Below are 26,653 nucleotides of genomic sequence, written 5' to 3' on the forward strand. Positions count from 1 at the left end.
ACTATTATGTTAGATCCACTATTTAGGGCTATATAAATGAACATTGATTGATTGATGCACAGCACAGCTCAGTTCAAAAATGAGTACATTTTGAAAACAAATACCAAGAAGGAGGCCTGCTTATGGAAACCACTTTGCCTTTTTACAATATTTGAGTCCCTCTCTCTCACGTATACTAAATATTTCTTTCAATATTTCTTTGGTGCCGCTTGATTGAGACTTTGACAAGAGTGGGCTGCATTCAGCCAAGCGCTGATCTTTTTTAAGGCTTCTTCTGCCTCCCCAGCGCCGCTCTTGTCACGTCTGTCATCAGCAGCCTCCCACGGGAAAGGCTTTGTTTAGCACAGATATCCAAAATGTTGAAGGAGTGTCCCGCCATTGTTCACACAATAGCACCAGCTAATGTGCTTTCATGAGTCTACTGTCCTGGAGATGCTCGTCTCCCAAGACTAGTGTGGCTGGGACTGGAAATTTCTATTCAAGTCACTTAACTCGCCGTTAGCAACCACTTTTATAAGCGTCGGTGTTGCGTTTCACCAATCAAATACAGTCACTGGTGACGTTTGACTCCGTCTCACCAATCAAATACAGTCACTGGTGACGTTTGACTCCGTTTCACCAATCAAATACAGTCACTGGTGACGTTTGACTCCGTCTCACCAATCAAATACAGTCACTGGTGACGTTTGACTCCGTTTCACCAATCAAATGCAGTCACTGGTGACGTTTGACTCTGTCTCACCAATCAAATACAGTCACTGGTGACGTTTGACTCCGTTTCACCAATCAAATACAGTCACTGGTGACGTTTGACTCTGTCTCACCAATCAAATACAGTCACTGGTGACGTTTGACTCCGTTTCACCAATCAAATGCAGTCACTGGTGACGTTTGACTCCGTTTCACCAAACAAATACAGTCACTGGTGATGTTTGACTCCGTTTCACCAATTAAATACAGTCACTGGTGACGTTTGACTTCGTTTCACCAATCAAATGTAGTCACTGGTGACGTTTGACTCCGTTTCACCAATCAAATGCAGTCACTGGTGACGTTTGACTCCGTCTCACCAATCATATGCAGTCACTGGTGACGTTTGACTCCGTTTCACCAATCAAATACACTCACTGGTGACGTTTGACTCCGTTTCACCAATCAAATACACTCACTGGTGACATTTGACTCCGTCTCACCAATCAAATGCAGTCACTGGTGACGTTTGACTCCGTTTCACCAATCAAATGCAGTCACTGGTGACGTTTGACTCCGTTTCACCAATCAAATGCAGTCACTGGTGACGTTTGACTCCGTTTCACCAATCAAATGCAGTCACTGGTGACGTTTGACTCCGTTTCACCAATCAAATACACTCACTGGTGACATTTGACTCCGTCTCACCAATCAAATACAGTCACTGGTGACGTTTGACTCCGTTTCACCAATCAAATGCAGTCACTGGTGACGTTTGACTGAGTTTCACCAATCAAATGCAGTCACTGGTGACGTTTGACTCCGTCTCACCAATCAAATACAGTCACTGGTGACGTTTGACTCCGTTTCACCAATCAAATACACTCACTGGTGACATTTGACTCCGTCTCACCAATCAAATGCAGTCACTGGTGACGTTTGACTCCGTTTCACCAATCAAATACACTCACTGGTGACGTTTGACTCCATTTCACCAATCAAATACAGTCACTGGTGACGTTTGACTCCGTCTCACCAATCAAATGCAGTCACCGGTGACGTTTGACTCCGTCTCACCAATCAAATACAGTCACTGGTGACGTTTGACTCCGTTTCACCAATCAAATACACTCACTGGTGACATTTGACTCCGTCTCACCAATCAAATACAGTCACTGGTGACGTTTGACTGAGTTTCACCAATCAAATGCAGTCACTGGTGACGTTTGACTCCGTTTCACCAATCAAATGCAATCACTGGTGACGTTTGACTGAGTTTCACCAATCAAATGCAGTCACTGGTGACGTTTGACTCCGTTTCACCAATCAAATGCAGTCACTGGTGACGTTTGACTCCGTTTCACCAATCAAATGCAGTCACTGGTGACGTTTGACTCCGTTTCACCAATCAAATACACTCACTGGTGACGTTTGACTCCGTTTCACCAATCAAATACAGTCACTGGTGACGTTTGACTCCGTTTCACCAATCAAATGCAGTCACTGGTGACGTTTGACTCCGTTTCACCAATCAAATGCAGTCACTGGTGACGTTTGACTCCGTTTCACCAATCAAATGCAGTCACTGGTGACGTTTGACTCCGTTTCACCAATCAAATGCAGTCACTGGTGACGTTTGACTCCGTTTCACCAATCAAATGCAGTCACTGGTGACGTTTGACTCCGTTTCACCAATCAAATGCAGTCACTGGTGACGTTTGACTCCGTTTCACCAATCAAATGCAGTCACTGGTGACGTTTGACTCCGTCTCACCAATCAAATACAGTCACTGGTGACGTTTGACTACGTTTCACCAATCAAACAGAGCCAGGCGGTCACATGATCAACAAGCTTAAGCTTACATGAACTCAACGTCAAATTTGAGGAAGCACATGGCAGTAAGTAACGTTAGTAGATATTTTGGCTGTCACCGTAGGCTGATGTTAGCTTCCCTGCTATGAATCACTGTCAAATGTACATCGTGTGGGGACATTTATTAACGCACTGCAGCCTCATAGACAGACAGAGACACACACACACACGCACATACTTACACACACACACACATGCATTCAAACACCAATCAGAAGTGCACAGTGTGTTCTCAGGTACAGCCCACACCTATCAGTTTATGGTTTGCGTAAAGGCTAACTTGTTATTTTCCTTTGTAATCTCTGCCTACTGAGTTATTGTGGCTCAATTTGCCTTCATTTTTGTTATGTTAATGTATCATTATTTAATATATATTATTGTTTTAGTTGCTTAAGAGATATTCCTGGCTCTGAATTTGCTCATTGCTATTTTTATGTTTTTGTGCGTTATTTGTTGCTGTCATCATTAAACGAACAGGTTACTCATCAGTTACTCAGTACTTGAGTAGTTTTTTCACAACATACTTTTTACTTTTACTCAAGTAAATATTTGGGTGACTACTAGGGCTGCAGCTAACGATTATTTTTCTATCGATTAATCTATAGATTATTTTTTCGATTAATCGGTTAATCTATAGATTATTTTTTCGATTAATCTATAGATTATTTTTCCTTTTACCGATTATTTTTTTTATTTAAAATGAAGAGGAAAAAATAAATGTAGGCCAGTTTTTTCAAAAGGCATGGCTTTTATTTACAAAAAAAAAAGTATGGCCACTCAGTCAACATTGACAACAACATGACAAAATATTCTGTAACAATGTAAACATTTAAAACTTTTAACATTTAACAAAATTAAAAGTAGCTTATTTGCTTTTTAATGTGCAAATATAAAAGTAAACATCCAGTGCAAATCTTAATATTCTGGAATAGTATAAGCATTTCAAAAGTAAAAGTATTGCTTATTTTGCTTTAAAATGTGCAAAAATAAAGATAAACATCCAATACAAAAAAGTGCAAAACGGAAATATTCTGTAACAAGTGTAAACATTTCAACAAAAGTAAAAGTATTGCTTATTTGCTAAAATGTGCAAAAATAAAGCTAAACATCCAATATAAAAAAGTGTACAGTGTAAACATTTCAACAAAAGTAAAAGTATTGCTTATTTTGCTTAATAACACAACAATGATAGTATGATTAAAGTGAAAGTTAATTGTTGGTTTGTACATAGTATATGTAACTGTTAATGTTGTAAAAGGTATTTGCACAACTAATTAACGTTAGCGTTTGTGACACGTCTTGTGCCGTGGGGTTCTTTCAGGACCGACAGACTGAACGCCAGACGGCTTTGCCAGGTTTACAATCTTTTAATTTTACACAGTCTTTTCTCTTCCAACTCTTTTCTCTTTCTTTCCTCGCTTTTCAGCTCCTCTTCCTCGCTCGCTCGTCGGCCCCTGTCTCTTGCGGCGTCGCTCCCGGCGCGCCCCGCCTCGCCGCTCGCTCGCCGCCGCCGCCTCTCCACAGCGTTAAAGAGGAGCGCGTCTTTGTAAACACTGAACAGGCACGCCAAACGCGCCTCTCAGAGCAAACGGTGCTTTAGTTTATGAATTTACAACGCAGATACAAATGACACATTCATGTTTTTGTGTAATAATGACAACGTATACGCACGCGGACGATTGACTTGTTGATGGTGATGGCAAGAACGCTGTCGGGGGTTTTCTTTTCAAATGTTCGTTCATAGCCGTTGTGCTGCTATGATAGGCCATTTCCGCTCGACACAGTGTGCATGCAACAACATTATTAGGCCGTTTATTGAAATACTCCCACACTTTTGACGACTTTTGGCGTGCTTTTTTCCCCTCGCTCGCATCGTCTGCTTTGCGCTCCGCCATGACAGTAGTGTGACGTAAATATGCGACGCGCCGACGCACAAAAACGGCGTCGACGTATTTACGTAACCGATGACGTCGACTACGTCGACGCGTCGTTTCAGCCTTAGTGACTACTCCTTACTTTTACTTGAGTAATGAATCTCTGAAGTAACAGTACTCTTACTTGAGTACAATTTGTGGCTATTCTACCCACCTCTGGCCGCAGGACATTTGACTCAGACATCACGTTTTTTACAGTCCTGCTTATCAGTGGGAAAAGCTGTGTGTTCCCCGACTGCACGCTAATCTCCACGGGTGATTGCATTGACCCCGGGTCATTGATTATGCACCGTTGAGGCAAGGATGTCATTGGAACTCAAGCAGTGAACAATTTCTGCAACCCGCCGGTGTGCTCGTTCACTTAGTCTGCCCGTTACGCCCCCCCACCCTCTTTCTAGCCGCTCTTTCCAAAATATCCACATTGAGGCTGAATATCACCCGTTTTTTATTAGGAGTTGAAAAATACAGCACATGTTTTCATAACTACACTGTTTTTTTTTTTCCATGTTCCATTCCAGCTTTTTACATAGCAAAATGTGATGATCCGTTGCCCAGATCATGTTTTGTTTAAGTTTAGGATTCCCTTGGTTACAAACATACATACACACATACTTTACATATACATTCACTGTACAAACATACATATACACATACTGTACATATACATTCACTGTACAAACATACATACACACATACTTTACATATACATGCACTGTACAAACATACATATACACATACTGTACATATACATTCACTGTACAAACATACATACACACATACTTTACATATACATGCACTGTACAAACATACATATACACATACATGTACATATACATTCACTGTACAAACATACATATACACATACTGTACATATATATTCACTGTACAAACATACATATACCGTATTTTCCGCACCATAAGCCGCCCTGGGTTATAAGCCGCGCCTTCAATGAACGGCATATTTCAAAACTTTGTCCACCTATAAGCCGCCCCGTGTTATAAGCCGCATCTAACTGCGCTAAAGGAATGTCAAAAAAACAGTCAGATAGGTCAGTCAAACTTTAATAATATATTAAAAACCAGCGTGATGTGGGCGCGCATGGAGTCGTATATCAACATGGACGGAGCTGCGTGAAAAAAGCCACCCGGCCTCTTCGCGTAAACTTCCCTTAACCACTCGCTCATCTTTTCTTCATCCATCCATCCCTTCGAGTTAGCTTTTATGATGACGCCGGCTGGAAAGGTCTCTTTTGGCAAGGTCTTCCTTTTGAATATCACCATGGGTGGAAGTTTCTGGCCATTAGCATGGCAAGCTAGAACCACAGTGAAGGATGACTTCTCATTCCCTGTGGTGCGAATATTCACCGTACGTGCTCCCGTTGTATCCACAGTGCGGTTCACAGGAATATCAAAAGTCAGTGGAACCTCGTCCATGTTGATAATGTTCTCTGGCCGGATCTTTTTTTCAGCTATCTTGTTTTTACAATATGCACGGAAAGTAGCCAGCTTTTCTTGAAAGTCTTTAGGCAGTTGCTGTGAAATAGTAGTCCGTGTGCGGATGGAGAGATTGCGTCTTTTCATGAACCGGAAACCTGTCGCTTAGTAGGGGCCATTTTGTGGTCTTTACAGATGTAAACACACAAAGGAAATGAAACGTAATATCCGCGCGCTTCTTCTTCTTCTTCTACGCGGGCGGGTGGTTGCTTACAGTAGAAGAAGAAGCGCTTCCTCTTCTATGGGAGCGGGTGCTTACCTTGGCGGTTGCTTGCGTAGAAGAAGAAGCACTTCCTCTTCTACGGGGAAAAAAGATGGCGGCTGTTTACCGTAGTTGCGAGACCGAAACTTTATGAAAATGAATCTTAATATTAATCCATATATAAAGCGCACCGGGTTATAAGCCGCACTGTCAGCTTGTACATATACATTCACTGTACAAACATACATATACACATACATGTACATATACATTCACTGTACAAACATACATATACACATACTGTACATATACATTCACTGTACAAACATACACATACTGTACATATACATTCACTGTACAAACACATATACACATTCTGTACATATACAAGTACATATACATACGTACACTCATGCACATAATCACGTTTCATCAAACATATATTAACGTTGTTGCCCTAGGGTAAACTGGGTGTAACACATGGCACACTGACAAAGTTTAACCTATTGTTACTATAACAATCTACAAGGTTAATATAGCTGGCTGCTCTTTCTTCCCCTCCATTTTTCTGCATTCTTTTGTATCTGTAGTTATCATTACATATATGTATTGTTGCATTTGAACAACTGTATTGTTGATAACAGAGGTCAATTATTGGTATTGTTCATTATCAATAGTGATATTTCTATTGGTATTTGTATTGATCCATTTGTACTGTAATAATGCTCTTTGTCATTTCTGTATTATTTTTTATTTCGCTAACTGCTTATTTGTTATCACTTTTGCCATCATATGTGTACATGTCATATTTGCTGATGTTGTTATTGTTGTGTTTGCTGTTGTTGTTGTGTTTGTTGTTGTTGTTATTGTTGTGTTTGCTGTTGTTGTTTTTGTCTCTCTGTCTTGTCCTCACAATTTCCCCCTCTGTCTTCTTTTTTCCCCTCTTTCTATCCCCTCCTGCTCCGGCCCGGCTGCACTAAATGATAATATAAATACATTTAATAAAGTCAAATACAAATAAGGCAACAAGAGAAGTATCCTACACTTCTCTTGTGTAAAGTCAATGTGAACAGCCGATATAGATCATCTACATCAGGGGTGCTCATTACGTCGATCGCGAGCTACCGGTCGATCTCGGAGGGTGTGTCAGTCGATCACCAGCCAGGCATTAAAAAAATAGTCCTAAAAATGAGCGATCATAAATCTTCACTATGACGTCACTTTCGTCACTTGATTGACATTCACGGCACCCGAGGGTCTTCTGAGATGACGCTGGCTGCTGCCAGCTCATTAAAATTACCGACAGGAAGGCGAGAAACACTTTATTTCAACAGACTCTGGCGCCGTACCTGTCGTCAAAACTCCAAAGACCGACTGCACAGTTGCACAATAAAAGCGCTTCTTCATCCTGCCTGCGCTACCAAAATAAGAGTCTCAGAAAGCTGGCATGCACAAGCTAGCAAGCTACGGTGTTTGCCGACAATGTATTTCTTGTAAAGTGTATACAAAGGAGTACGGAAGCTGGACAAATAAGATGCCAAAAACCAACCACTTTCATGTGGTATTGGACAGAAAGGAGGACTTTTTTTCTCCTCCATTCGAAAATGTGGACCTTATCATCACCACTGTCTGATTCCAATCAATGCAAGTCATCACAATCAGGTAATACACCAACTTATATTCTTGTCTTCATGAAAGAAAAGAATCTATATGTGTTAAACATGCTTGTATTATCTTTAAACATCTTTAAGTTGTTAACAATATTAACTATATGTGTTAAACATGCTTGTATTATCTTTAAACACCTTTAACTTATTAACAATATTAACTATATGTGTTAAACATGCTTGTATTATCTTTAAACACCTTTAACTTGTTAACAATATTAACTATATGTGTTAAACATGCTTGTATTATCTTTAAACACCTTTAAGTTGTTAACAATATTAACTATATGTGTTAAACATGCTTGTATTATCTTTAACCACCTTTAAGTTGTTAACAATATTAACTATATGTGTTAAACATGCTTGTATTATCTTTAAACACCTTTAAGTTGTTAACAATATTAACTATATGTGTTAAACATGCTTGTATTATCTTTAAACACCTTTAACTTATTAACAATATTAACTATATGTGTTAAACATGCGTGTATTATCTTTAAACACCTTTAAGTTGTTAACAATATTAACTATATGTGTTAAACATGCTTGTATTATCTTTAAACACCTTTAACTTGTTAACAATATTAACTATATGTGTTAAACATGCTTGTATTATCTTTAACCACCTTTAAGTTGTTAACAATATTAACTATATGTGTTAAACATGCTTGTATTATCTTTAAACACCTTTAAGTTGTTAACAATATTAACTATATGTGTTAAACATGCTTGTATTATCTTTAAACACCTTTAACTTGTTAACAATATTAACTATATGTGTTAAACATGCTTGTATTATCTTTAAACACCTTTAACTTATTACCAATATTAACTATTAAGTGTTAAAGGTATCTTTAAACCCCTTTAACTTATTAACAATATTAACTCTATGTGCTAAACATGCTTGTATTATCTTTAAACACTTTTAACTTATTAACAATATTAACTATATGTGTTAAACATGCTTGTATTATCTTTAAACACCTTTAACTTATTAACAATATTAACTATAAATAAGTGTTAAAGGTATCTTTAAACACCTTTAACTTATTAACAATATTAACTATATGTGTTAAACATGCTTGTATTATCTTTAAACACTTTTAACTTATTAACAATATTAACTATATGTGTTAAACATGCTTGTATTATCATTAAACACTTTTAACTTGTTAACAATATTAACTATATGTGTTAAACATGCTTGTATTATCTTTAAACACCTTTAAGTTGTTAACAATATGAACTATATGTGTTAAACATGCTTGTATTATCATTAAACACCTTTAACTTGTTAACAAAAACAGGTATTTCATAAATAAGTAAATATAAATGATATATATGAATGTGGTAGATCCCCACGACTTGATCAATTGAAAAGTAACTCGCCTGCAGAAAAAGTGTGAGCACCCCTGAAATACATCTACTATATGATTTGCCTGAGAAGCTGGACAGGACAAAAAAAAAAAAAAAAGATTCCCTTAGTTCTGTTTCAGCACCCCTGTTTTGTGTTCCTAGTTGCCATGGGTGCTGATTATGTTCACCTGCCTCTGGTTAGTGGTCGGGACGCTCACCTGCTCCCGGTCACTAATGAAAGGGCTATTTATTCCTGCCTCTCGCCACACTCTGTCTGGCTGTTTCCTGTTATGTTCATATTGATACTGTTGTTGATAATATTCATTTTTGTTTGATTACTTTTGGATTGTTTTGTGTCATGTTTGTGTGTCCTCTCAATTGCTCTGTTGATTGCTGTTCTGAATGTTGCTGGGTCGGGTTTGGTTTTGGAATTGGACTTGCATTTTTATGGTATTGTTGGGTATTATTATGTTGATAAAAAAAAAAAAAAAAAAAAAAAAAAAAAGGAAAGTTGTACATGTAAACACACGTTCAAGGACTTCCGAAATTAGGACAAAATGGCGCGTGCCAAATCCTCTCATTAGTGAAGCATGTTTAATATAAAGAGTGACATTTATAACTAGGGCTGCAGCTAACGATTATTTTTCTATCGATTAATCTATAGATTATTTTTTCGATTAATCGGTTAATCTATAGATTATTTTTTCGATTAATCTATAGATTATTTTTCCTTTTACCGATTTTTTTTAAATTTAAAATGAAGAGGAAAAAATAAATGTAGGCCAGTTTTTTCAAAAGGCATTGCTTTTATTTACAAAAAAAAAAGTATGGCCACTCAGTCAACATTGACAACAACATGACAAAATATTCTGTAACAATGTAAACATTTAAAACTTTTAACATTTAACAAAATTAAAAGTAGCTTATTTGCTTTTTAATGTGCAAATATAAAAGTAAACATCCAGTGCAAATCTTAATATTCTGGAATAGTATAAGCATTTCAAAAGTAAAAGTATTGCTTATTTTGCTTTAAAATGTGCAAAAATAAAGATAAACATCCAATACAAAAAAGTGCAAAACGGAAATATTCTGTAACAAGTGTAAACATTTCAACAAAAGTAAAAGTATTGCTTATTTGCTAAAATGTGCAAAAATAAAGCTAAACATCCAATACAAAAAAGTGTACAGTGTAAACATTTCAACAAAAGTAAAAGTATTGCTTATTTTGCTTAATAACACAACAATGATAGTATGATTAAAGTGAAAGTTAATTGTTGGTTTGTACATAGTATATGTAACTGTTAATGTTGTAAAAGGTATTTGCACAACTAATTAACGTTAGCGTTTGTGACACGTCTTGTGCCGTGGGGTTCTTTCAGGACCGACAGACTGAACGCCAGACGGCTTTGCCAGGTTTACAATCTTTTAATTTTACACAAAGTCTTTTCTCTTCCAACTGCGCGGATCGCGCACCTGGGCACGATTGCGGCGTCGCTCCCGGCGCGCCCCGCCTCGCCGCTCGCTCGCCGCCGCCGCCTCTCCGCAGCGTTAAAGAGGAGCGCGTCTTTGTAAACACTGAACAGGCACGCCAAACGCGCCTCTCAGAGCAAAACGGTGCTTTAGTTTATGAATTTACAACGCAGATACAAATGACACATTCATGTTTTTGTGTAATAATGACAACGTATACGCACGCGGACGATTGACTTGTTGATGGTGATGGCAAGAACGCTGTCGGGGGTTTTCTTTTCAAATGTTCGTTCATAGCCGTTGTGCTGCTATGATAGGCCATTTCCGCTCGACACAGTGTGCATACAACAACATTATTAGGCCGTTTATTGAAATACTCCCACACTTTTGACGACTTTTGGCGTGCTTTTTTCCCCTCGCTCGCATTGTCTGCTTTGCGCTCCGCCATGACAGTAGTGTGACGTAAATATGCGACGCGCCGACGCACAAAAACGGCGTCGACGTATTTACGTAACCGATGACGTCGACTACGTCGACGCGTCGTTTCAGCCTTATTTATAACAATTAGGAACGTTTGTGTCATGTTTGTCCTCCTACAGGAAATATATTAAAACAAAAAATGTATTTTTTTCCATTTTCACACATTTTTGAACAAGCTCCAGGGAGCCACTAGGGCGGCGCTAAAGAGCCGCTTGTGGCTCGAAAGCCGACCCCCGGCTTATGTCGACAACCGCCTCAGCCAGTCCGCTGAATGAACTTGTAAGAAAAACATGAGCAAAAAGCACGTAACTCCCAACATTTTGGATGAGTTGTGTAGCAAAGATGTTTTTTTCCTCATGCTTGGTATTAGCATGGAGGCTGTGTGGTGCACAGCTGCTCTTAATAACCATCATTAGCGCGCCATAATCACATGAGCTCGCATTCTGCCTTCCGTGCAATCACGTCTTAAGACTCACACTGCACAGGAAGTGGCAGCTGTGAAGGCAGAGAAGTCTGTCTTCCAATCACAGTCCATACGTATCTCAGCTTTAAGGTCACACTTTGATTCCTGTCAAGTAACCAGAGGTGGGTAGTAACTAGGGATGTCCCGATCCGATATTTGGATCGGATCGGCTGCCGATATTTGCCAAAAATTGCGTATCGGCAAGGCATGGGAAAATGCCGATCCAGATCCAGTTTAAAAAAAAACTCCGGTCCGTGTTTTCCAACGCACCGATTTAAATAATACATTCCACTTTTCTGCTGCTCCGTAATTTCCGTTCCGCATTTTCCAGCACACCCTCAACACATCCACAGGTCTGTTGCTTTTAGCTGCTGGCATTACACGACAGGCTCTTCTCACTCTTTCCTGTGTCTCCCTCTCACAGACAGCAAGTGCACCTTCTTACACACGTCACATACTGTCACGACATACGTCCTCCCCGAGCAGAGAGGTAGCAGCATGGCTAACGTTAGCTGTGATGCTAGCGCAGCCGTGCGAGCAACGCTCCCTCTAAGGTGCTCGCCTGTGCAATTGCGCACTGTTTAAGCGTCCTCTGCGCACGGCAAATCTATGCCACGCACAAAATCTAATAAAAAAATAAGCGCATAACAATTTTCGACACACGGACACGACGGAGAAAACAGTTTTCGTCATCATTGTTCAAATATTGTGACGTCTGTCGAGACGCTTATCTCCGTTCGGTGCCACACGTCCACACCATCAAAATGCTGAGGCAAAAATGTCCACATCAACACCGTATGAAAAAATTAGTGATTTTTTCACTTGTGATTTCCTTCTCTGCATGAAAGTTTAAAAGTAGCATATATTAATGCAGTATGAAGAAGAATGTTTTAATGTAGACATGCAAGCCTTGAAAGAACATTTTGAAAATCAAGACTACATTTCCTGCAAATGGGTGCATTTCTACCCTATATTTTAACTTTAGATTTATTCTCATATCAAACTCTTTTGGCTGTCTTTTTGACACTTACCCTCCACACCCTGGATTATAAATAATGTAAATAATTCAATGTGATTATCTTGTGTGATGACTGTATTATGATGATAGTATATATCTGATAGTATATATCTGTATCATGAATCAATTTAAGTGGCTTCGACTTAAACAAGTGTAAAAACTTATTGGGGTGTTACCATTTAGTGGTCAATTGTACGGAATATGTACTTCACTGTGCAACCTACTAATAAAAGTCTCAATCAATCAATCAAAACACATAGAATCATCATACTGCTGTGATTATATGCATCAAGTGTTCATTCAAGGCTAAGGCAAAATATCGAGATATATATTGTGTATCGCAATATGGCCTTAAAATATGGCAATATTAAAGAAAGGCCATATCGCCCAGCCCTAGTTCAATGATGCCATTTCTGTTTGTCATGTATAATTTTGTCTATTTTGTGTTTATCCTTGAATAAACAGGTCAGTTTCTTGTTACCAACCATTGTGTATTATTCAAATTCCCCTAATTCAGCTGGCTAGTTGTTATCAAGAGTACTAAAACCCTTTTCAACATGATTCTGACAACTAAGTAGGCTAAATAACTTTAAACTTTAATACATGCTCGGATAGGCCAGTATCGGTCAGTATCGGTATCGGTCAGTATCGGTATCGGTCAGTATCGGTATCGGATCGGAAATGCAAAAACCTGGATCGGGACATCCCTAGTAGTAACGCGCTACATTTACTCCGTTACATCTACTTGAGTAACTTTTGGGATCAATTGTACTTCTAAGAGTAGTTTTAATGCAACATACTTTTACTTTTACTTGAGTATATTTATAGAGAAGAAACGCTACTTTTACTCCACTGCTATGAATCACTGTCAAATGTACATCGTGTGGGGACATTTATTAACGCACTGCAGCCTCATAGACAGACAGAGACACACACACACATACACACACACACACACACACACACACACACACACACACGCATGCATAGAAACACCAATCAGAAGTGCACAGTGTGTTCTCAGGTGCATCCCACACCTATCAGTTTATGGTTTGCGTAAAGGCTAACTTGTTATTTTCCTTTGTAATCTCTGCCTACTGAGCCTATGGTGCTGTTAAGTTATTGTGGCTCAATTTGCCTTCACTTTTTTTATGTTAATGTATTATTATTTAATATATATTATTGTTTTAGTTGCTTAAGAGATATTCCTGGCTCTGAATTTGCTCATTGCTATTTTTATGTTTTTCTGCATTATTTGTTGCCGTCATCATTAAACGAACAGGTTACTCATCAGTTACTCAGTACTTGAGTAGTTTTTTCACAACATACTTTTTACTTTTACTCAAGTAAATATTTAGGTGACTACTCCTTACTTTTACTTGAGTAATAAATCTCTAAAGTAACAGTACTCTTACTTGAGTACAATTTCTGGCTACACTCAAGTAACAGACAACACAAACATAAAACGTTTTGATCCAATGAAAAAGCTTCATGGAATTTAGTTAGGCAGGTAATGAAACAGTTCTTTAAATTAGAGTTGTTTATTCATCGGCTCCACAATTTGAAGTTTCTCCTTTGTGGCTGTTGTGATGGTAAGCAAATATTCTGCATGTTCATGAAGACACACTCTAAACGGATTATGCTTCTTTTTTTGTTTTTGATTGCTGAAAAGACACAATCCTCTGTGCACAAGTTTAGTACATCAGCTTGGTGTGCGCTATCAAGTTTGCACGTGTTTCAATTAGTGTTGTCCCGATACCAATATTTTGGTACCGGTATCGGTACCAAAATTATTTCAATACTTTTTGGTACTTTTCGGTAGTTTTTTAAATAATGGGGACCACAAAAAATGTCATTATTGGCTTTATTTTAACAAAAAGTCTGAGGGTACATGAAACATATGTGTCATGACTGGGTCTTGGGTGTGTGCTTTTCCGGGATGCAACGGAAAGTTGGCTCGGGCGAGACGGGAATGAAGGTTCATGATTTATTTATTATTATCAAAAAAAAGGAATAAATGAAAGCGCGCACAGTGACGGAGAATAAACTATGAAACCAAAAGACTATAGCAAAAAAAGTACAAATGAAAAGCACGCACAGTGGCGGAGAACAAACTATGAAAAACAAAAAGACTATAAACATGGAACAAAAACTTACTTGGCTTGGACAAAAATAGTTGCATGAAGAATGGACATGGGAAGAAGTGCCAGGCATGGACAGAGCATAAATGTGGTGAGGTCGTCAGGACGAACAACAGAAAATGAATACCGTATTTTCCGCACCATAAGGCGCCCTGGGTTATAAGCCGCGCCTTCAATGAACGGCATATTTCAAAACTTTGTCCACCTATAAGCCGCCCCGTGTTGTAAGCCGCATCTAACTGCGCTAAAGGAATGTCAAAAAAACAGTCAGATAGGTCAGTCAAACTTTAATAATATATTAAAAACCAGCGTGATGTGGGCGCGCATGGAGTCGTATATCAACATGGACGGAGCTGCGTGAAAAAAGCCACCCGGCCTCTTCGCGTAAACTTACCTTAACCACTCGCTCATCTTTTCTTCATCCATCCATCCCTTCGAGTTAGCTTTTATGATGACGCCGGCTGGAAAGGTCTCTTTTGGCAAGGTCTTCCTTTTGAATATCACCATGGGTGGAAGTTTCTGGCCATTAGCATGGCAAGCTAGAACCACAGTGAAGGATGACTTCTCATTCCCTGTGGTGCGAATATTCACCGTACGTGCTCCCGTTGTATCCACAGTGCGGTTCACAGGAATATCAAAAGTCAGTGGAACCTCGTCCATGTTGATAATGTTCTCTGGCCGGATCTTTTTTTCAGCTATCTTGTTTTTACAATATGCACGGAAAGTAGCCAGCTTTTCTTGAAAGTCTTTAGGCAGTTGCGGTGAAATAGTAGTCCGTGTGCGGATGGAGAGATTGCGTCTTGGAAACCTGTCGCTTAGTAGGAGCCATTTTGTGGTCTTTACAGATGTAAACACACAAAGGAAATGAAACGTAATATCCGCGCGCTTCTTCTTCTTCTACGCGGGCGGGTGGTTGCTTACAGTAGAAGAAGAAGCGCTTCCTGTTCTATGGGGGCGGGTGCTTACCTTGGCGGTTGCTTGCGTAGAAGAAGAAGCACTTCCTCTTCTACGGGGAAAAAAGATGGCGGCTGTTTACCGTAGTTGCGAGACCGAAACTTTATGAAAATGAATCTTAATATTAATCCATATATAAAGCGCACCGGGTTATAAGCCGCACTGTCAGCTTTTGAGTAAATTTGTGGTTTTTAGGTGCGGCTAATAGTGCGGAAAATACGGTAGCTTAAATAACACAGACATGATTAACGAAAACAGGTGCGTGACTCAAAACGTGAAACAGGTGGGTGACGTGACAGGTGAAAACTAATGGGTTGCTATGGTGACAAACAAGAGTGCACAATGAGTCCAAACGTGGAACAGGTGAAACTAATGGGTAATCATGCAAACAAGACAAGGGGAGTGAAAAGCCAGAAACTAAACAAAACATGACTTAAAACAAAACATGATTACACAGACATGACAATATGTTTATTATTGTCATTTGGTCCTTAAATAAAATAGTGAACATACATTTCAAAAATAAACATGACTTTTATGCAAGATTGTTGTGATTCCGCTTCTGAACTGTTGATATTTCCTGCACCTGAGGACTGACTTGTCATTGTCACAAACATGAAGACTGCCAGAGCCGATGGAAGTAACATCATGGATCATGTCAGGCTGGCAGAGGAGTTAATTCCATTTGCTAAATGGCTGTTGACTCTCTGTTTTAGATTAAGATGTCTGGTCAAGCAGCTGGAGAGAGGAGAGGCTTCCTTGGCCGACCTCAAGAAGAACTTGGAGTACGCCGCTTCTGTGTTGGAGTCGGTCTACATCGAGGAAACCAGGTCAGATTGAACTTATCACATTAAATCACAATTAATGTTCACCTCTCACAGACTGCATTCACACCTCTGTTTCTTTTACGATATACAAACCCCAAAAGCAGTGAAGTTGTCACGTTGTGTAAATGGTCAATAAAAAGAGAATACAACAAATCCTTTTCAACTTATATTCAATTGAGATACGAGAAATGTGGTTATTTTTTGCAAATATTAGCTCATTTGGAATTTGATGCCTGCAACATGTTTCAAAAAAGCTGGCACAAGTGGCAATAAATACTGATAAAGTTGAGGAATGCTCATCAAAGACTTATTTGGAACATCCCACAGGTGTGCAGGCTAATTGGGAACAGGTGGGTGCCATGATTGGGTATAAAAACAGCTTCCCAAAAAATGCTCAGTCTTTCACAAGAAAGGATGGGGCGAGGTACACCCCTTTGTCCACAACTGCGTGAGCAAATAGTCAAACAGTTTAAGAACAACGTTCCACTTTGTGTCGGAGGCAGATATTTACATATATCCGAATTTAAGTTGTACTTCTTCCATTTCTCTGTCATATTTGAAAACAGCTCGTGTTTTCCATTTCTTCTCTTGATGCTCTGTCAGCAAGTATACTGTGTGTGTTAACCTTGAGTTCTTTGGAATGTGTTTTGACTAGCATTTGTTTTGTCTACAGAGATGGGACGAGAGAGAGGGTGGTGGGATCGGGAAGACAGACCATTTTGGGAGGCGCAATAGAATGTTCTAGGGTTAGACTGGTCTCAATCAATGTATATTGGCAAAGCTTTGAGAATATACAACAAAATACCTATTCTGTCTCTGGTGGTTTTTCAACTCAGCTTTAAGTGTCGGAAAGAACTCGGGAGCGAATTGTGACTTGAATTCCCTGGGAGGAACAACTGGTCCAAAACGCAACATTTGTCAACAGATGGGTTTTTAGAACATTTCTCAAGCAGCTATTGCAAGGAATTTAGGGATTTCACCATCTACGCTCCGTAATATCATCAAAAGGTTCAGAGAATCTGGGGAAATCACTGCACGTAAGCCATGATATTATAGACCTTGGATCCCTCAGGCGGTACTGCATCAAAAAGCCACATCAGTGTGTAAAGGATATCACCACATGGGCTCAGGAACACTTCAGAAACCCACTGTCAGTAACTACGGTTGGTCGCTACATCTGTAAGTGCAAGTTAAAACTCTACTATGCAAAGCCAAAGCCATTTATCAACAACACACAAGCTCATCTAAGATGGACTGATGCAAAGTGGAAAAGTGTTCTGTGGTCTGACGAGTCCACATTTACAAATTGTTTTTGGAAACTGTGGACGTCGTGTCCTCCGGACCAAAGAGGAAAAGAACCATCCGGATTGTTCTAGGGCAGGGGTCGGCAACCTTTACCAGTCAAAGAGCCATTTTGACCAGTTTCACAAATTATAGAAAACAATGGGAGCCGCAAAATTTTTTTGAAATTTTAAATGAAATAACACTGCATACTAGTGATGGGTCCGGCAACACCGATGCATCGGCGCATGCGTCGAGCTCATAGAGCAAAACCCTGTGTCGGTGCGCGTACCGCTTTTAGAAAGTCACGTGACCGATCATGAGCTGTTTTGGTCACGTGACCGATACGCCAACTGTGTCGCACTGACGCCTCCTCTGTGCCCTGTGAGCGGCTCTTTTCTACAGCCGGAGAAATAATAACTAAGAAGAGAAATCGTCTAAAATGTAATACGTCGGAAAAACTTTTTTTAAATTTTTTTATAAAAATGTGTAAAAAAAAAAAATAAAAAAAAATTCCCAGTCCACAATCATCCACAACACGTTCTCTTAGATTTCCATGTTATGATACATGTTCACATTATTTATTGACTGTATCTAAAAAAGATACAAATATATTTTTATTTAAATGAAGATATGAAATAATCCTAAATGAAATACAATGACTTGGTTTATATTATTGTATATACTAGGGCAGGGGTCACCAACGCGGTGCCCGCGGTCACCAGGTAGCCCGTAAGGACCAGATCAGTCGCCCGCTGGCCTGTTCTAAAAATAGCTCAAAGAGCAGCACTTACCAGTGAGCTGCCTCTATTTTTTAAATTGTATTTATTTACTAGCAAGCTGGTCTCGCTTTGCTTGACATTTTTAATTCTAAAAGAGACAAAACTCAAATAGAATTTAAAAATCCATGAAAATATTTAAAAGACTCGGTCTTCACTTGTTTAAATAAATTAATTTATTTTTTACTTTGCTTCTTATTACTTTTAGAAATACAATTTTAGAGAAAAAATACAACCTTAAAAATGATTTTAGGATTTTTAAACACATATACCGTTTTACCTTTTGAATTTCTTCCTCTTCTTTCCTGACAATTTAAATCAATGTTCAAGTAAATGTATTTTTTTTTTTATTGTAAAGAATAATAAATATTTTAGCTTCTGTTTTTTCGACAAAGAATATTTGTGAAATATTTCTTCAAACTTACTATGATTAAAATTCAAAAAAATTATTCTGGCAAATCTAGAAAATCTGTAGAATCAAATTTAAATCTTATTTCAAAGTATTTTGAATTTCTTTTAAAATTTTTGTTCTGGAAAATCTAGAAAAAATACTGATTTGTCTTTGTTGGAAATATAGCTTGGTCCAATTTGTTAAATATTCTAACAAAGTGCAGATTGGATTTTAACCAATTCAAAACATGTCATCAAAATTCTAAAATGTATCTTAATCAGGAAAAATTACTAATGATGTTTCATAAATTATTTTTTAAATTTTTTCAAAAAGATTCAAATTAGCTAGTTTTTCTCTTCTTTTTTGTCGGTTGAATTTTGAATTTTAAAGAGTCGAAATTAAAGATAAACTATGTTTCATTTTTTTTTGTGTTTTCTCCTCTTTTAAACCGTTCAATTAAGTGTTTTTTTCATCATTTATTCTCTGCAAAAAACCTTCCGTAAAAGGGAAAAAAAATGTACGACGGAATGACAGACAGAAATACCCATTTTTTTTATATATATAAATGTATTTATTTAGCTATTCTTGTTTAAATCACACTTACATGTAACTTACAAATGACAATATATTTATTTATTTAAGTGTGTATCAAACTGGTAGCCCTTCGCATTAATCAGTACCCAAGAAGTAGTTTTTGGTTTCAAAAAGGTTGGTGACCCCTGTACTAGGGCATCAAATCAGTGTCAGTTGAGTCGGTCCATAGGTTGCCTGTAGGGATTTTTAATGTCCAGCAGATGTCAGTATTTAGTGACACAGTATCGACACAGTATCAATACAGTTTTGCAATGTGTCGAAACGCTTCATGACGCCTCATCAACCCATCACTACTGCATACAAAGTTTTATTTTTTGCTTTGTGCTATGTATAATCAGGGGTCTCAGACACGCTGCCCACACCTTTATGTGGACTTTGAAAGCTGGTGCGGCACGTGGGTTTTAAATGAATGGTGCTTGTCAGCGACATGCGTGCCGTGATGGTACAGCATATAGCGCCCACTACAGCCAGCGTGCCTGATCAGCCACACGTTGTATGGGGCTTCCGCTTGCTAACGTGGGTGACAGCAAAGCATACTTGGTCAACAACCACACAGGTCACACTGACGGTGGCGGTATAAAAAAAACAAACTTTAACACTCTTACTAATAATGCGCCACACTGTGAACCCACACCAAACAAGAATGACAAACACATTTCGGGAGAACATCTGCACCGTAACACAACATAAACACAACAGGACAAATACCCAGAATCCCATGCAGCCCTAACTCTTCCGGGATACATTATACACCCCTGCTACCACCAAACCCCGCTCCCACACACATCACCACCCCCCCCCCTCACGATCCACTCTTCCCTCACTCGTGAACAAGACTCCGAGGTACTTGAACTCCTCCACTTGGGGCAAGATCTCCTCCCCAACCCGGAGATGGCACTCCACCCTTTTCCGGGCGAGAACCATTGACTCGGACTTGGAGGTGCTGATTCTCATCCCAGTCGCTTCACACTCGGCTGCGAACCGATCCAGTGAGAGCTGAAGATCCTGGCCAGATGAAGCCATCAGGACCACATCATCTGCAAAAAGCAGAGACCTAATCCTGCAGCCACCAAACCAGATCCCCTCAACGCCTTGACTGCGCCTAGAAATTCTGTCCATAAAAGTTATGAACAGAATCGGTGACAAAGGGCAGCCTTGGCGGAGTCCAACCCTCACTGGAAACGTGTCCGACTTACTACCGGCAATGCGGACCAAGCTCTGGCACTGATCATACAGGGAGCGGACTGCCACAATCAGACAGTCCGATACCCCGTACTCTCTGAGCACTCCCCACAGGACTTCCCGAGGGACACGGTCGAATGCCTTCTCCAAGTCCACAAAACACATGTAGACTGGTTGGGCAAACTCCCATGCACCCTCAAGGACCCTGCCGAGAGTATAGAGCTGGTCCACAGTTCCACGACCAGGACGAAAACCACACTGTTCCTCCTGAATCCGAGGTTCGACTATCCGGCGTGGCCTCCTCTCCAGTACACCTGAATAGACCTTACCGGGAAGGCTGAGGAGTGTGATCCCACGATAGTTAGAACACACCCTCCGGTTCCCCTTCTTAAAGAGAGGAACCACCACCCCGGTTTGCCAATCCAGTGGTACCGCCCCCGATGTCCACGCGATGCTGCAGAGTCTTGTCAACCAAGACAGCCCCACAGCATCCAGAGCCTTAAGGAACTCCGGGCGGATCTCATCTACCCCCGGGGCCTTGCCACCGAGGAGCTTTTTAACTACCTCAGCAACCTCAGCCCCAGAAATAAGAGAGCCCACCACAGACTCCCCAGGCACTGGGGAGCCTGTGGTGGGTGTTTTGATACGCTCTAATAAAATATTATGATCGACGGTATCGAAAGCAGCGCTAAGATCAAGAAGCAGCAACATAGATGACGCATCAGAATCCATCGTTAGCAGTAGATCATTAGTCATATATTATTATTACGCACAAGATCTTGTAAAAGTCGGCACTGCTTGGCTGCACGGCGCCCTTCAGCAGCCATTACGCATCCGGTGGGAATGCGGTGGGAAAAAGGTGTCCGTGTTTACTGCGGCTGCAGAGTTTGAGATTATGGAATGATGTCATCCTTTGGTCATCTGAATCCAAGCAGATTAGTGGCGGCGATGGCACGAGCGCCACAGGATGGAGGATGAACAGTCCAGCCATGAATGATGTCTGAGCTATCACAGCTTGGAATGACATCACTCAGTTGACTTTCAATAGCACAGAGTCATGTTTTCTTTACAAGCTTTTTGACGTTGTGTGAAATGTTGATGATTTTTGGGCTTTCCACTTTTTTCACTTCCGCTCTTGCAGGCGCTTGGTGGACACGGAGGATGAGCTCAGCGACATCCAGTCCGAGTCGGTGCCCTCCGAGGTGCGCGACTGGCTGGCCTCCACCTTCACTCGGCAGATGGGCCTGATGCTGCGACGCAATGAGGAGAAACCTCGCTTCCGCAGCATCGTCCATGCCGTCCAGGCTGGGATCTTTGTGGAAAGGTAACAATGATTCATAATAAGCTGTGCATGCTTTGTTGAACCTCCAACATGCAATATGCAAATAAGTCTGCCTCAAACACCTTTGTTTAGCTGACATTTACCCGGTATATATATATATATATATATATATATATATATATATATATGTATGTGTGGGAAAAAAAATCACAAGACTATTTCATCTCTACAGGCCTGTTTCATGAGGGGGTTCCCTCAATCATCAGGAGATTTTAATGGGAGCATTCACATACCATGGTTTATATAGGGCACAGAGTGGGTGGGTACAGGCTGGCGTAGGGGCGTGGTGATTGGCTCATGTGTTACCTAGGAGGTGTTTCCGTCTGTGGCGGCATGCTGTTACAATTTCGCTGCGCTTGTTGAGGGATGACAGGTCTGGACGGTAAATAATAAACAGTTTCTCTTTCAAGCATAGGTTGCATCTTTTATTACCACTATTGTAAGGTGTGCTGGATGCAAGAATTTGCCATGTTATTGAATATTCAACATTATTGTCTTTGAGGTCCCAAATGTGTTTGCTGAGTTCTGTGGTATTCCGCAGGTTTTGGTTCCTGAAAGAAGCCTTGTGATTGTTCCATCTGGTTTTGAATTCTCCCTCGGTTAATCCTACATATGTGACGCAAGGACATTAACACATCCGACACATATGTAGGATTAACCGAGGGAGAATTCAAAACCAGATGGAACAATCACAAGGCTTCTTTCAGGAACCAAAACCTGCGGAATACCACAGAACTCAGCAAACACATTTGGGACCTCAAAGACAATAATGTTGAATATTCAATAACATGGCAAATTCTTGCATCCAGCACACCTTACAATAGTGGTAATAAAAGATGCAACCTATGCTTGAAAGAGAAACTGTTTATTATTTACCGCCCAGACCTGTCATCCCTCAACAAGCGCAGCGAAATTGTAACAGCATGCCGCCACAGACGGAAACACCTCCTAGGTAACACATGAGCCAATCACCACGCCCCTACGCCAGCCTGTACCTACCCACTCTGTGCCCTATATAAACCATGGTATGTGAATGCTCCCATTAAAATCTCCTGATGATTGAGGGAACCCCCCCTCATGAAACAGGCCTGTAGAGATGAAGTAGTCTTGTGATTTTTTTCCCACACATACATATATTGCGCTCTACTACGGTATCGAGCACTATTTTTTGGATAACCTTATTAAGACATATATATATATATATATATATATATATATATATATATATATATATATATATATATATATATATATATATATATATATATATATATATACATATATAGGTTTTATACATTTCTCCAAAATGCCTCCATGGTTTATTTCAAATTTTACTTGAATGTATAATAGACTGTATTTATATTATTCACATGTAAAACATACCTAAGAGTTTATTGTTTATTGTGAGCGAACTGTGGTGCTGAATTTCTCCCAGGGATCATTAAAGTACTTTATATTCTATTCTGTTCTATTTTAAGGACTTATGGCAGTCCAAAATACACAAAAACGGCTACTATCAGATAAGAAAAGATGGTTTTGCATAATAGGACCCCTTTAAAGGGGAACATTATCACAATTTCAGAAGGGTTAAAACCATTAAAAATCAGTTCCCAGTGGCTTATTATATTTTTCGAAGTTTTTTTCAAAATTTTACCCATCACGGAATATCCCTAAAAAAAAGCTTCAAATTGCCTGATTTTAACCACCCGTCCATTTTCCTGTGACGTCACATAGTGAAGCCAACACAAACAAACATGGCGGATAGAACAGCAAGCTATAGCGACATTAGCTCGGATTCAGACTCGGATTTCAGCGGCTTAAGCGATTCAACAGATTACGCATGTATTGAAACGGATGGTTGTAGTGTGGAGGCAGGTAGCGAAAACCAAATTGAAGAAGAAACTGAAGCTATTGAGCCATATCGGTTTGAACCGTATGCAAGCGAAACCCACGAAAACGACACGACAGCCAGCGACACGGGAGAAAGCGAGGACGAATTCGGCGATCGCCTTCTAACCAACGATTGGTATGTGTTTGTTTGGCATTAAAGGAAACTAACAACTATGAACTAGGTTTACAGCATATGAAATACATTTGGCAACAACATGCACTTTGAGAGTGCAGACAGCCCAGTTTTCATCAATTAATATATTCTGTAGACATACCCTCATCCGCACTCTTTTCCTGAAAGCTGATCTGTCCAGTTTTGGAGTTGATGTCAGCAGGCCAGGGAAGCTAGGGTCGATAGGGGGTTTAGCTCGCTCGTCTGCGGGAACAAACTGCCGCCATTGCTTGCCGTGCTACCGAGGTCCTTTGTCCCTGAATTGCTCACACACTCCGGCAGATTCAATGGGGGTCTGGCGGCAGATTTCTTTGACTTTATGGTTGGAAATGCATCTGCTTTGAGTGTCGCAGGATATCCACACATTCTTGCCATCTCTGTCGTAGCATAGCTTTCGTGGGTAAAGTGTGCGGAACAAACGTCCAATTTCTTGCCACTTTGGCATCTTTGGGCCACTGGTGCAACTTGAATCCGTCCCTGTTGGTGTTGTTACACCCTCCGACAACACACCGACGAGGCATGATGTCTCCAAGGTACGGAAAACAGTCGTGACGTCATCGCTCCGAGAGCGAATACTAGAAAGGCGTTTAATTCGCCAAAATTCACCCATTTAGAGTTCGGAAATCGGTTAAAAAAATATATGGTCTTTTTTCTGCAACATCAAGGTATATATTGACGCTTACATAGGTCTGCTGATAATGTTCCCCTTTAAAGGGTCTACATTCCAGCATCAAGGTTAGATTTAACTTCCAATATCTTGTGTACCTCTGAAACGTTCCAAAACACAATAACAAAAATCCCGATGCTTTACTCGTCATCCTTTTTATCTTTAGTCACAGTTGAGTGTAGAATTGAGACCTTAGCGGGAGACCACCTGGGCTGTGGTTAGGGGCCGATACAGTGTTTACGCTTAGTGTGTGTGTGTGTGTGTGTGTGTGTGTGTGTGTGTGTGTGTGTGTGTGTTTGATGTGTTTTATCTCATCCAAACAGGATGTACCGCCGCACCTCCAATTTGGTGGGACTCAGCTACCCCCCCTCCGTTATATCTGTGCTGAAGGTATTAACACCTGCCCTCCAATCATATCCAAGCTGGCAGATAATAAATGACAACATTTCTAGAAGCCACATATGGAAAAAGAGAAAAAAGAAATGTATCCCAGCTTGTATGATCACACAATTTGAACGTGATGGGAAAAACATTACGCTGAGAGGTTCTTTTGTCTCCCGCAGAATGTTGACAAGTGGTCATTTGACGTGTTCGCTCTCAACGAAGCCAGCGGCGACCACGCGCTTAAGTTCATTTTCTACGAGTTGCTCACCAGATACGACCTCATCAGTCGCTTCAAGGTAAAAACTCCACTTTTGTGTCACGTCCATGGACAAATAAAGGGTTGCCGTCCAAGAAGCTTTCACTTCACTGCAAAAACTGAAATATAATAAGGGTGATATTTGTTTATTTTCTGTCTGATAAGATCATTCTTCTCACTAAGCAGATTTTATGTTATAGTGGATCTAACATAATAGTGAGAGTCCAGTCCATAGTGGATCTAACATAATAGTGAGAGTCCAGTCCATAGTGGATCTAACATAATAGTGTGAGAGTCCAGTCCATAGTGGATCTAACATAATAGTGTGAGAGTCCAGTCCATAGTGGATCTAACATAATAGTGTGAGAGTCCAGTCCATAGTGGATCTAACATAATAGTGTGAGAGTCCAGTCCATAGTGGATCTAACATAATAGTGTGAGAGTCCAGTCCATAGTGGATCTAACATAATAGTGTGAGAGTCCAGTCCATAGTGGATCTAACATAATAGTGTGAGAGTCCAGTCCATAGTGGATCTAACATAATAGTGTGAGAGTCCAGTCCATAGTGGATCTAACATAATAGTGTGAGAGTCCAGTCCATAGTGGATCTAACATAATAGTGAGAGTCCAGTCCATAGTGGATCTAACATAATAGTGTGAGAGTCCAGTCCATAGTGGATCTAACATAATAGTGTGAGAGTCCAGTCCATAGTGGATCTAACATAATAGTGAGAGTCCAGTCCATAGTGGATCTAACATAATAGTGTGAGAGTCCAGTCCATAGTGGATCTAACATAATAGTGTGAGAGTCCAGTCCATAGTGGATCTAACATAATAGTGAGAGAGTCCAGTCCATAGTGGATCTAACATAATAGTGTGAGAGTCCAGTCCATAGTGGATCTAACATAATAGTGTGAGAGTCCAGTCCATAGTGGATCTAACATAATAGTGAGAGAGTCCAGTCCATAGTGGATCTAACATAATAGTGTGAGAGTCCAGTCCATAGTGGATCTAACATAATAGTGTGAGTCCAGTCCATAGTGGATCTAACATAATAGTGTGAGAGTCCAGTCCATAGTGGATCTAACATAATAGTGTGAGAGTCCAGTCCATAGTGGATCTAACATAATAGTGAGAGTCCAGTCC

At 40.0% G+C, this 26,653-nt stretch overlaps 1 protein-coding gene across 3 annotated transcripts in view; it reads left to right on the forward strand.

The window, feature by feature from the left end:
- The window catches only part of pde1cb (phosphodiesterase 1C, calmodulin-dependent b), a 315,596-nt gene that overhangs the window by 196,213 nt on the left and 92,730 nt on the right, over positions 1 to 26,653 (forward strand). For all 3 annotated transcript variants that reach the window (XM_061941990.2, XM_072912884.1, XM_072912885.1), the window contains 4 exons: positions 16,459 to 16,572; positions 21,938 to 22,120; positions 25,191 to 25,257; positions 25,431 to 25,547. In XM_061941990.2, the coding sequence (XP_061797974.1) occupies positions 16,459 to 16,572; positions 21,938 to 22,120; positions 25,191 to 25,257; positions 25,431 to 25,547 (481 nt within the window). The remainder of the gene's footprint in view (positions 1 to 16,458; positions 16,573 to 21,937; positions 22,121 to 25,190; positions 25,258 to 25,430; positions 25,548 to 26,653) is intronic.

Source organism: Nerophis lumbriciformis, linkage group LG03 (assembly GCF_033978685.3).
Source record: "Nerophis lumbriciformis linkage group LG03, RoL_Nlum_v2.1, whole genome shotgun sequence".
NCBI classification, from domain to species: Eukaryota; Metazoa; Chordata; class Actinopteri; order Syngnathiformes; family Syngnathidae; genus Nerophis; species Nerophis lumbriciformis.